The 14,084-nt window shown below is 33.0% G+C and overlaps 1 protein-coding gene across 2 annotated transcripts; it reads right to left on the bottom strand.

The window, feature by feature from the left end:
• Positions 1 to 383: 383 nt before the first annotated feature.
• On the bottom strand, positions 384 to 13,013 carry LOC111507090 (angiogenic factor with G patch and FHA domains 1). Of its 2 annotated transcripts, none has more exons than XM_074181139.1 (8): positions 12,598 to 13,013; positions 12,314 to 12,541; positions 11,920 to 12,078; positions 11,783 to 11,864; positions 5,606 to 6,004; positions 1,032 to 1,239; positions 872 to 971; positions 384 to 652 (listed from the first exon to the last, which is right to left on the bottom strand). In XM_074181139.1, exons 1-8 carry the CDS (start codon positions 12,808 to 12,810, stop codon positions 488 to 490), a joined length of 1,554 nt encoding a protein of 517 aa, XP_074037240.1. In that variant the 5' UTR covers positions 12,811 to 13,013; the 3' UTR covers positions 384 to 487. The 2 variants fall into 2 exon arrangements, with proteins under 2 accessions (XP_074037240.1, XP_074037239.1); XM_074181138.1 differs by lacking the exon at positions 11,783 to 11,864 and adding an exon at positions 11,627 to 11,747 and having other exon boundaries at positions 12,598 to 13,012.
• Positions 13,014 to 14,084: the final 1,071 nt, after the last annotated feature.

The raw sequence follows: 14,084 nt of genomic DNA, 5'->3' as shown, positions 1-14,084 counted from the left end.
GTATTTTTTTATAGGGAATTTCCTCCTCTTTAAGAATCTTTTTGTTTCATTCCTTGAATATTTAGTTTTGATGTTATTAACAAGAAGCTGAATACCTCATTTTTCCTTGATTGTTTTGTTTGTAACAACTACAAAATCCTTCGAATAGATATTTTTAGTAGCTTTATATCTATTTTCACGTTTTTCAACTTGTTGATTGGACTATCTCCTAATGAACAAAAAACGGTTCACCATTTTTGGGTGAATTAAAAAACAACTTCGATGTGAAAACTAAAATCAATGCATAAAGGCATTCACCTTCTATGCCAATTCATCAATCAAGAAAAGACAAAGATAGATAATAAAAATGCGGGGGTGTAAAAAGACTGAATAAAAATGCAACAACCACCTCACAACCTTTATTTTCAACAATACAATTATACATGTTAACAGTTCAATCATCATTATATTTACATGAAAATAACCATGCATCAAAAGTAAAATAATTTCAGTTAGCCAAATCTTCCTCGAAAGCATCACTAGTTGCTGGTAACTTTTCGAATCTTTCCTGAGCTTTCTTCCAAATAGACTGTTTCTCGTTGGGGACCTTAACTGCCACGTGAGCTTCGTTACTACCAATACCAGCAGTTCCTTGATTAGCAACCGGCCTCACCTGTGTAAGAAAAATATGAATGTCCTGTGATGTCTAACCAATGACGATTGGTTAGGCAAAGGATCAGAGAAACTGGTAGGAGAAACATGTTTATCGATTCTTTTTCTGATCCTTGCCCAACCAGTCCGTCATTTGAAAGTCTGTCACCCACAAGGGTCTATTTTAGACCCGTCTGTATCCATCTTGTATGGAAAAACGTCAGACAGCGGTGATACTTACTGGTTCTAAACGACCTTCCCCGTCTTTTCCTAAAGACTGCCCTTCTTTCCACCCCATTTTGGCGAGGAGTTTGAACCCTTTGTTTTCCTTATCTATAGACCTGAAAATCACACGTTATTTAGTTTTAATCGTGTAAAACACACGTCTCCACTTGTCTTACTCATCTAACGATGCCACCTTGGTTTTTTCGTGCGGGTTTTGACTGCCAACTGTTTCCCTCCGTTTTTGGGCCCTGTCTGTATAACCGGCTGCTAATTTGGGGTCTTCTCCGTATTCTGCACCCACTCCGCATTTCATTTTCAGGTTTTTCAACTCATTCTTGTGCCTTTCTGATCTGCTAATTGTCGTCACTATTTCTTTTTCGGGAACTGAAAATCACGAGAATATTTTTGAAGAATAGTAGAAAAGATGACAATGAATTGATGGATGTAGCCGTTACTTGGTAAGAGATCATCATGAAAATTAAGAAAGGAAAATTTCTGTTTTAACTACTTTTTTGTAACTAAAATTACTGGAGTTTCGTCCTATAACGACATTTTCAAAGTTATACATTAAACTGTAAAATATTAATTCCTTCATTTAGCATAAGCTAATATACAATGTTTGATCCCAACTATCATTAGGCTGATGTCAAAATATTGAAACAATGAATTACATATATATAGATAGATAGATAGATAGATAGATAGATCTTTATTTAAATAGGATATCCTAATAATATACAAATCAACTAGAATGGTAGAAATAAAAAAAAACAAGGTATGTGTTACATATAGAAATGACTTAAATGTATGACAAACATAAGTTCAATAAAATATTTTTAAAGACATTACTACAAAAACAGCAACATTATACATTCGAAAAATTTCAATGCAACATGTAGAAAGATAAATTGCATAATTATTTAAAATATATAACGAACATTAGATGAATGGAATTATACAAATTACAGCTACAGGTAACAAAGACATAATACATATCATATTTGTACATTTAAAACAAATTTCTTCAGTTCATTTTTGAACATGTTCAGAGATGGGCTATTTTTAATTGCATTAGGTAATTTGTTGAACGGATCAAAACCCTTGAAAAACAATGAGTTCATAGTATTTTTGTTTTTTGTTCTGTTAATATATAAGTTATTATTATTTCGAGTGAAGTGGTGGTGAATATCGTGATGAAAGACAATATACTGATTAAAATAAGATGGTCCTAAATTGTTCAATATTTTGTATACGAAGATCATTGTGAAGTATAACAGTCTTTGGGAAATGGATTGCCAATTTAAAACATTGAGCATAATAGTGATAGGAGTATCTCTACGGCACTTCAAAATGATTCTCATACCACGATTCTGAAGTTTTTGGAGTTGAGACAATTTATTCTGATTGAATAGATATAGGATAGAGGAACAATAGTCGAAGTGTGGCTGAACAATTGACTTGTAAACTGTGATACTATGATTGGTTACATTCATAAGTAATAAACTTCAACCGCTCATATGAAATATCTACACATATGTGGGCAACGAAGGTAAGACAAAAGTATTGATACAGATACAAAGCAACAAACAACACTATAAAAACATTGCAATAGTAATGAAGTTATTAAACTTAAAAAATAACAATAACAATAAAATGGTGATGCATCTTATATATCAGTACCATTGTTTGATAGTACACATAGTCTTTTAATGACATCCATTTAAATTCTCTCAACATGTTGACTATTGGCGTGTCTCTTGGTACCCCCAGTATGATTCTATTTTGTTGCTTTTGAAGTCGATCCAACTCGTTTTATTAGCTTTATTGAAGAACAGAAAGATGTGGAAAACTAGTATATTATAAATTGTAATTTTCGACCATCTAGATAGGCTAGGTGATACTCTCACCAGAAAACTGACCTTATTGGTGTTAGTTTTTATCACTTTCAATACACGTTCTTTGAATGTTAGTCCTTGGTCAATCAATACTCCCAAATACTTCATCACTTTTACACTTTCAATATCCTCATTAGCAATATTTATACTAATTCCTCTATTTTTATTTCGTCATAACCTGTTTTATTACTCAGTAAGACATTTCGTCTTTTCACTATTCTGTTTAAAAGTGTTGAGATTATACCACCGACTAACTCTGCAGAGCTCACTATTTAGAGTATCTACCAGCTCATTAACGTTACGAGAACAGTAGTATATTTATTTATTTATTCATTCAACGGCAAAGCCAATTTACAAAAACATATTATACAAACTGTAAGGAACTACAAAGTATTTTTTACTGATCATGTTATCAAATTCAACTCCCAGATCGCGAATAAATGTTTCTCTTTCAAGAGCTATATTATTCAATGTATATTCAATGAATATTGGACTAATTTTAGCGAACGTAATGATTTGACACTTATCAATGTTTACTTCTAACAAATTATTTCTACACCACATGGAAAAGGCTTCGAGATTTTTTTGAACTAATTCAGCATCTTCACGGCAAGTAATTGCTCGATAAAGATTGAGATCATCAGCAAACATAAGAAATTTTGAATATTAGAAAACAAACACTATGTTCGATACAAACAAGTTGAACAGCACTGGGCCCATATGGGATCCCTGTGGTACCCCTGATGGAACCTGAATGGGCGTAGATGTTGTACCTCCGTATTTTACAGACAGAGTTCTACCAGTTAAGAAGCTATTGATTACTTAGAAAACATTCCCGTCTATACCAAGCGCTTGAATTTTAGATATAAGTAGGCCGTGGTTGATTCTATCAAAGGCTTTGGAAAAGTCAGTATAGACAGAGTCATTCTGTAGCCTCATCCCAAGATTTTCAATTAAGTAGTTTGTGTAAAGAGCAAGGTTGGTACAACTGGATTTACCTTCTGAGAAACTGTGTTGTTGGGAATTTAGTAAAGAGTTGTGTCATCTGCAAACAAACTAATTTTGCAATCAGAGATCTTGAAAACAAGGTCATTTACATACAGAAGGAAGAGTAAGTGCCCAAGTATACTACCCTGTGGCACTCCATTATCATTAATGATTTCGGAGGAGGTACCTTTGTTATTTGTTTTCTATCACTCAAATAGTCTCTGAACCATTTCAGTACTGTGCCAGTTATTCCATAGTACTGTAGTTTTAAAAGTAATCTCTTTCAACAGCTTTCTTTTGAAGGTTAGCATTAACTGAAAAAGAGGTGAGTGCAACAAGACTATGTGTTATTTTTCAGCCAGGTAGTATATGATGAAAATAATAATATATTTATTTCAAATAGGCATCCTGATATACAAAAACATTTTAAAATTGGATAGACAAAGTCACAGGTCCAACTTCATAACATTAAAATATGTATGCTCTGAATTATCCAAGCATTCAATAAATAGAAAAAATAACAATGTAAATTACAAATACTAGATATATATATATATATATATATATATATATATATATATATAAAGTATGATGAACTGTTTTCTCGGGTTTCGCTCCCTGTTCTGTGTATTTTCCCCCCATAAGGATTATTTTCACAATGTTTCGGCAAAGTCTCATTTGCCATCTTCTGGTGATGTCTGGTTTTTTCAACGAGACTGATATTTTGAAGATGAACACCATGGTAAGATAGAACAGACGGTCTTTCACAGAAAGCCAATCCAGGACTTCCAACATTGTTGTAGTTGGCGTATATCTATTACATCGTAAAATTAGGCGCATGCCTCTATTCTGTAGTTTTTGCAATGTAGTCAAACATTTTGCATCAAGTTATGATAGTAAAGTAGGGCAGTTATCGAAATGTGGTTGAATGATTGATTTGAAAACTGTAATGGAAGTCTGAAACGGAAAGCAACTGTTTACACGGCCAAAGAAAAATAGTTTTTTAGCAATTTTATTGCGGATATAATTGAAATGTTTTTTCATATTCAGTGTTTGATCCACTATGGACCCCAAATATTTGAATTCCTCGACAATTTCAATTTTTTTATTGTAAATATTTATAATTATAGATGTTTTGTCAATTGAATTATGTTTTGTTGTAATTATCATTGCTTTCGTTTTATTGACATTGAGCTTGAGTTCATTAATGTTGAGGAATTCAGATATTCTGATCATAATACCATTAATTTTATTGATAGCTGTTTGTAATTCAGGTTCACTCACTGCAATCAGAGTATCATCTGCAAATAGGTTGATGAATTCACATCCATTAATGAAGTTGATGTCATTAATGTAAAGAACAAACAGAAGCTGGCCCAAGACACTACCTTCAGGTACGCCATTATCGACACCTTTTAGGTTTGAATATGTCCCGTTAATTTTAGTCTGTTGAGTTCGAACATAGAGGTAGCTTTCAAACCATTCAAGTACTGAACCAGAAATTTCATAATATTTGAGTTTTTTTAGTAGGATATGACCGTCAATTGTCTCAAATGTCCTTTTGAAGTCTAGGAACACTGCCACTGTATATTTATTATCATCAACAGCAAGTTTCCATTTGGATATTGAAACTTGTAACGCTGTTTCACATTAGTGTTCACATCGAAAACCAGATTGGTTCATCATGAGTTTAAATACGTAGAGGCCTGGCAGGGTTAAGATTCCAGAATTCCCAAACAAGACTTTCATCATGCCTCTCAATATATTTTTCTGCATAACAAATGCACCGTTTGTATAACTTGCTGGTTCCCCCACAATGAGATCTCATGGCAAAGCACTCTGTAACTCTATTTTTAAGCAATACTCACCCTTGGCTTGAATCAGCCCCGGCTCGCAATGCCCGCACGTCTGGCTTCCTTCGTGGACGTGGCACAGAAACACTGTCGACCCTATCTGCAGCCTGCTGCCATGCTCCACTGCGATTGGTTCACTCTCCTGCTTCGAAGGCGATATCCGCTTGCCGTTCAGCAGCGTACCGTTTCTCGAGCCCAGGTCGACGACGTAGAACAGGCCCGTGTCCTTGTCGAAGGTGATCTTGAGGTGGTGCTTGCTGGCGCTAGCGTCGGGCACCAGGATGGAGTGGCTGCCCTCGCGGCCCAAGGTGCCCCCTTCGAAGGTTATTATGTGCAGGGAACCCTCCTTCAGCTTGGAGCTGTCGGTCGATTCGACGATGACGCGCATGCAGGGGGGCCACTGCTTGGAGATGTCTGCAAGGCGAGAATCGGGAGATATAGTAGAATGGCAGGTCTATGCCCTACTTTCAGGGAATAATAATGATAATATTTATTCAATTGAATCACCTGTAGATGATTTCAAAAACTACACCTCAGGATTTGATCTTGACAAACTTTATTTGAAAAATATATCACATGTTTCGCTAGCACAGGAGCTTTATGAAGTGATTCAAATCACTATGCAAGCGAAACATGTTGTGATATATTTTTCAAATAGTTTGTGGAGATCAAATCGTTAGGTGTAGTTTTTGAAATTACTATGGGCCTTCATCAAGTTTAATCAATATTAAAATTAGTCTCATGATGCAAACTTTCAATTTGGACTCCGCTAATGTTGAAATTATTTATCGCGATCTCTTGGAAAAATGTGAAAAAGTAATCAACGATATGGCGCCTATAGAACAGTGTCGATATAAGTCAAATATTCCATGGTTCGATTATGAAGTATTTGATAAAATTCAATTAAGGGACAGAGCTTACAGAGATTTCCGAAATAACTCTAATAATGAAACTCAAAGTAAATGGCAAATTTTCAAACGGTTTAGAAATGAGGTGACAAACCTTCTGAAAGTAAAGAAAAGGCAGTACTATTTTGATAAGATTGATATATTCAGAAACAATCCAAAAGAAATGTGGAAAACACTAAAAAAATTAGTTAATAAAAATGATCTGAACACTCCACTCAATATAATTTTTGATACATCAGATGGGCAAAAAACTATAAAAGACAACTTAGAAATAGCACAAAGTTTTAATCACTACTTTATTGAAAGCATTCACAGTATAGTTCATAGTATAAATATTAATGAAGACTGGACCAACTTAAATAATAATATATACATGCCATTCGATAAATTTGAAGTACTCACAATGCCTCACTTACGAAAAATAATCCGCGGCATGAACAATATATTTTCTATTCATGAAATATTGAACTGTAGGATGCTAAAGGAGATATTTGAAACTATAGGACATGTTATTCTAAATTTCGTTAATACATCGTTAACTACTGGTGAAATTCCACAAAGTTTGAAAATTAGCACTATTGTACCAATTCAAAAAGTTCCTAATACCAATAAAGCTGATGAATTTCGCCCAATCAATACATTACCACCTATCGAAAAATTACTCGAAGTGGCTGTATACGATCAGTTATTACATCATGTTGAGTCAAATTGTATTTTAATGAATAATCAGTCAGGATTTCGAAAACAGTTTTCATGCGAGTCCGCGTTACAATTAACTTTATGCCATATAAAAACTCAATTGGATAATAAGAAATATGTAATTACTGTGTTCCTTGATCTGAAGAGAGCATTCGAAACCATTGATCGTAAAATATTGTTGGATAAACTCAAGCAATATGGGATAAGGGGCAAGGTATACCAATGGCTAAATAAGTACCTCCAGCAACGTAGCCAAAGGGTACGTTTCAAGTCTGAAGTTTCGTCTGAGTTAGATAATGATGTTGGCATTCCACAGGGAAGTGTTTTGGGCCCATTATTGTTTCTATTATACATTAATGATATTAACCTCTTTGTGGAATGCGAATTCATTAACCTCTTTGCTGATGATACCTTAATTGCTTGTAGTGACGTCTGCCTAGATACGGCTATTCAAAAAATGAATAATGTTTTACAATCAATTAGCAAGTATTTGAGTTTGAATAAATTGAAATTGAATGTGTCTAAAAGTCAGGCTATGATATTCACAAGTAAATACAGATATGATACCATTAATATTAATAGCCTTAACCTAAACATCAATAATGAACAAATTGAAATTGTATCGAATATCAAGTATTTGGGCTTCCAGTTGGATAACTTTCTGAACTTCAATACCCATTTCAATTATATTCATAAAAAAATTTCAAAAAAACTTTATTTTTTCTCTCGTATAGCCCAGGAATTATCAACCGAAACAAAAATCACGGTATATAATTCAATTATTCAACCGCATTTTGATTATTGCTCATCAGCCCTGTTTTTGTTTGATCTTACTAAGCTGAATATGCTACAAAAACTTCAAAATCGTGGCATGAGAATAATTCTGAGAACTAATCGTCTCACCCCCATAAGATCTATGTTAGCAACGCTTAATTGGTTCTCAGTCGAAAAACGATTGTATTATTTCACAATGATTTTTGTATATAAAATATTGAATAACCTGGCTCCTGCTTACTTTCATACATTTATAATATTGAATAGAGACATTCACACTTATAACACTCGGGGTAAAAATGACATTCACATTAGCAGCACTGCTTATCGCAGTACTATGAACTCTTTATTTTTCAAAGGTTTCCAAGAATTTAATAAACTACCAGACTTCATTAAAACATCATCAGCGTTGAATTTGTTTAAAAAACAATTGAAAGAACTTATTAAGATAAAATAGATATCGTACTGAAAGCAATTCTTGTAATTTTTGTAATTCTACTAATTCTATTTTTAAAACTGTGATTTTCGTATATTATTGTTGCATTGTATTTCTTTTTTTTGTGTTTGTCTAATGTTGTATATATATACCGTTGATTTAATTGGGATATATATGTATATTAGGGTTACCTATTTTTAAATAAAGATCTATATATATATATATATATATATATATATATATATATATATATATATATATATATATATATATATATATATATAAGTAACGGCCGAATCAATCAGAAAATATATAGATGACATTGAGTATGTCAAAACGTATACAAATACAAAATTAAAAATACAAATTCCGTGCACTTAGAGGCACAGTATACAATGGGATGATTCAGGATAATTTAGATTTTTATTGAAAATTATATATTATCAAATTAGTGTTAGTGTTAGGAATCACACGTTAAAAGGTAAGATCTCGTTAGTCCTTAGCTCGCACAAGTTTCTCAACTTCTGAGAGTTGTTCGTATGGGAGCGACAGCTGATAAACGAAAAACACAGATTTTAAACAGAACAGAACAGATCTCCCAAGTATCCCACAAAACTTTCCGGTTTTTATGTCAATTAACAACTGAGCAAGAGCAATTGAAAATGTGAGATCGCCCGCGGTACATCTTGACGTCATACCAGGCAACGAGCTTGGAGTGGTGGCAACTGGGCCTGTAGTTAGAGATTATGAATCGCTGCCATCGCCGCCAGCACTCCCTTGTCGCCGAGTCGACCGATGTGACGTCAAGCTTGACCACATTCAACTATTAGTGGGGAATGTTCCTCCTGACGAAAATCAAGTAGTTTTCATAAAAGAGCTCTAAAACAACGCATTTCAACCTTTTTCTTCAAAAAATTATTTAAATACTTAAAAAAGAGGAATGAAATAACGCATTCAACATTTAAAGGGATTCGTTTCTATTTCACCATTTGGCAATATCGGTTATAGCTAATAAAGGACAATGAATCTGTTACCTGTATGAGACAAACAAAGTTGACAGATTTCAGAGGCGTGCTATTCTATTTACTTATGTTCAGAGTTCCGAGACATTCTGTGACATGACATTTTGTGCACCTAACCTATCTTCCTCTATATAAATAAATAACAAAACAACTGTTGTTTATGTGGCTTGTGGAGGTGGTATTGAACAACAATTTATATTTTGCCTCAATTGTTGGTTTATAAAGATAATTTTCCTTTTTTAAAGTAGAATATCTAGGTACGTATAAATTATTTCAACTTGACATAGGCGCTGTTGCCAATATGTGAATTAGAAACAAATCCCTTTAAAAATTAAAACCCAACATTTGAAACATTAATTTGAATACTTTTCGAAGTGAATTTGAAGAACTTTATTTTGTTCAAACTTGCATTTGCTGTAATAACCCAAATTGAGAAACATTCCCCATTTGAGGGAGAAGATGAAGAGTGAAATTTCAGTTTTTTTACAGATGTACTATTTGGAACATAAACTTTCAAATTAAATAAAAAAAAGTTAAATGAGCCCATTTACATAGATAATATAATATATAATAGTCAAAACCAAAAATAATCTGTTATTTATGTAACAGTATCGTTTTTAAAATCTTCCTGAAATGAAGAAAAGAGAAATGAAACTTTCTGTTTTTTACCACTTTTATTTGTAACTAACGTTACTGAAGTTTCGTCCAATACGTACATTTTCAAACTTATATAATAAACTCTTCCTTAAATGTTACACATGTACAGGGTGATAAGTTATCATCCATATATTCTTTGAGAGAATAATAGAATTTATCCAGGAGCAACTCTTTGATTTAATAGTTATACTGTTTTAGAGCCAGACTTTTTATTGTACTTGGAAGTTTATTGTACAATTTAATGGCCATAAGGCTGGGATATGATTCAGATACAACTACAACCAATCTGTGTGTTGGCACTTCCAACTGTAGGGAATTTCTAGTATTATAATTCTTATTACCATCAAGAATAGGAAAACTGGTTATATGCGGTTTTATATATTTTAATATCACATAAATGTTTATACTTGTAACAGTCAATATTCTGAGATTTTGAAGATGAATTTGCAACTTGTCCTTCTAGTAACTCCTGCTATGGTTTTTTTTGGAATTTTGAGTATTCTGGAACAATCACTAGATGCTCCCCAAGCTATAATACCATAGGAAACATTACAATGAAAGTATGCATGGCAGTACATTATTAAGAGTGATCTATTTACATTCCAGCGTTAAATACAATAAGATATTGAGGATATCTTTTTACAAATCTTATCAATGTGCTTGTTCCATTTGAGATTTTCTGTTATTTTCAAACCCTCTTGTTGTCGAATAGATGCATCAATTGACGTTACTAGTGAACTGTTATCTAGAGTGGTTCTTGAATGATTACGTCAAATTCACCTAATGTTTTGCTCAAAGCTGTATCATCTGCACACATTATAGTTTTGATATTCAATGAGGTCATGGGATAAGGTAAACCATTAAAATTCAGGCCATATTTTTCAGCTGATCCCACTATTGCTATCTTGGAAATGTTAAGATTTTCAAGGTCGGTAAAATTGGACAAGAGTTTCCTATCTTCTGAAACTAGAATACTGTCGTTTCAGATCAAGAACATCAGAGGTTATCTTTAAAATATCTACCAAAACTAGAATTGTTGAATTTTGTTTCATGTCTTTACCGCCTCCATTTGGAATGATATAAAAAAAGGCAGATGAACTTTGGATACCGTTTCATTGTTGTTATAATATGATATAAACCAATTTACAATGTGGCGTTTCTTCCAGTAGATTTCATCAACTTTATTTTTTCAATACAGACCCCTTATTTTTTGTATCGATCTTTGTAGCTACTGTAATAACAAATTCAAATATGTTAATTCCAAAACAAAGTTAGGAAATAGGCCAATAAACATAGATACCATATAGGAAAAGGAAAAATTTCGACTTTCTCATATCAACTTTTCATCACTCCTCACCTCCATTTCTTGACACCTTAAATTCCCTTACCAATTTATGAAATTGCAGTGTCGAATAGAAAATTTCGTGTGAGATGAAGCAAATAGTCACCAGCTGTAAATAATCATGAAAAAAAATCCTACTGAATGGAGATGAACAGTAAGTAATAACCCATTGGCAATAAAAATTAAAAATGCTTATACCGCTCGAATCCGAGTCAGCCCCATCATTGGAAGAAATCCCTCCGCTGTCAGAACATTCTCCCTCCTCAAAATCCCTATTGGGCGAGTGCGAATTTTCGTCCCCACGCTGTCGTTTAGTGTCCTACAAACAATACTGTATTATTGATCTATACGTACCCAGAGCAATGGATCGTAGATTATTTATGCTCATATTATTGAAAGAGTTCTCTAGGTCCTCCAAATCAGAAGAAGACTTTACCTGGAACAATGAGACATCATTAAAATCAATTATTATGCAACGGATCAGTACTCACTTTATTTCTGCTGCCATTTTTGTTTTTACGTTTTTTTCTTCTGGTTGGTTTTTGCTCTGCTGGTTGTAAGCTCACTTGAGAATGGAACTCGTAAGACTTGGTATCTTGATTGTAATTTAAATATGTTCCTGTTGAACCGTCATAATAGAGTCCATATTCCTATATTGAAATTAAATATAATCAATCATCTTAATTTTTCATTAAAACTTTTGAATTTTATTATAATATGAGACAAAATGTCAGAAGTTTCCACACAGTTTCCATCAGAGAAATAAAAGTGGAACGTGTTAAAGTAATTCGACTTTATCTGTACTGAGAACGTGTTTTAAAAAGGTTTTCGAGATATTTGACAATTAGAAAGATTAAGTTTTCATTCTCCAAAAAAGTTACATACCGCATTATAATAATATCCTGTATTATAATCGTAATACATTCCAGATGTTTCTTCATAGACAAACCCAGTGTTTTTCATAGCCATTTCAGCTGCGTCTTTGATATCGTCTGCCAAACTTTTTGGCTCACCAACTGGCATCTCAGTGCCTACATCAGAATTACAAACTGTATATTCTGTGTCTGCTTCGAAATCAGTTTGTGTAAAAACATCTACGAGTTTATCAGTCTTCTGAAAAAAAAGTATGAACTATATAATATTGAACTACTTTGCAACATTCGACTTACTTTCAGCTTGTTTTTCAATTTAACTATCTTCTTCAGGTGCTTTACTATCAGTTTTTCCAGTTTCTGGATGTACTCTAGAGCGCCTGGAATGTCTTTCAATGTCTCTTTCAAATCGGGATCGATTTCTGATTTGTACTTAAAATCGGAATCTGCTTGAAAAAGATCTTCACAAGAGAATTTGGCATCTCTTGGGATATCTGCTTTATCAGTCATTTTACTTAAAGAAAAAATATATAGTTTCCTATAATACGATATTAAAAATATTTTTAGAACATTGTAGATTCATTTTCGTTATGTTTAAAACTCCTTAAAACCAGCAAACATTACACATTATCATTCAATCTACCGACACTACATTAAGAAATCTAGCGCAGATATTTTCATGTACTACAATAACGTGAAATGTCAAACCACAGAATAGTGAACAATTGTTTATATTCTGTGATCTCAAACGTCAATAGGTATTGTCAAGATGGCCACTGCTTTCCGAACCATTCCAAATTCAATGCTGCGTTCCGTTATTCACTTAAAATTCATAAAATCAATCCCTCAAAGTAGCATCCATACTTGTTCAATTTACCCAAAATTTTTACTGATAAGAATGGACATCACAAATTGCAGCAAAGAGATTGAAATATCGGATTATCTGATCTTTATCGCTAATCGGGAAAATCATAGCACCACAAAACATATGTAATACTATGTCATCTTTCATTAGAGTATGTCCCAATGTAATGAAATGCTAACCGACACCCTTTGTTCAAGAAGCATTTACCTGAGAAAACATGAATGGGTGGTTTCTTTTGGAACACAAGACATAAATATTCGGATTCATGGAACGGTAAATATGGGATCAAACTCCTACCTTAGAACTAGTGAGTTTAAGGTAATTCTTTCTTACTATGTGGTTTACTTGCGGAGAAAAGTAGAGATCATTTCGAAAATTGCAATAATATAAGCCAAGGTATCAATAAATTGTTTATAAAAGTTGATGATACATGATCATGTCGGACGGACGATAAAGTTCCAAAGTCAATACTTGTCCAATTGATAATTAGCGAAGTCTTATTTTTCAACATGTCATGCTGAATTGTTATGAAAATCAACAAAATATATGGAATGGCACCTATTATCTGCACCACCTGAATGAAGTATCTAGTTTTCGATTTCCTAGCCCACTATTAACATCAAATCATACATTTAATAAAAACATTCATGCACATGTCGTTAGTTTTTCAATTGTAACAAATCAACAATTGTTATCTATTTTGTATATATTACATATATTTATAAGGTATTTTTGAGCACAATATTCTTAGAATAACTTTAATGTTGAGTCCTTGAGTTCCGAGTTCAATAGGTACAAATCACTATAAACAAGTTGACTGAATGAAAACTACGAAAATGTAAAGAGACATCTCATTTTACTTTAATACAACTAACACTATCGTTGAATGAAAATGAACAGTATTTGTAAAAAAACACCA

The sequence above is a fragment of the Leptinotarsa decemlineata genome, unplaced genomic scaffold (assembly GCF_025532065.1).
Source record: "Leptinotarsa decemlineata unplaced genomic scaffold, Ldec_3_MD MMD2_tig00026307_RagTag_RagTag, whole genome shotgun sequence".
Lineage (NCBI taxonomy): Eukaryota > Metazoa > Arthropoda > Insecta > Coleoptera > Chrysomelidae > Leptinotarsa > Leptinotarsa decemlineata.
Note: the sequence above shows the minus strand (reverse complement) of the source record. Positions and strands in the feature narration are given on the sequence as shown.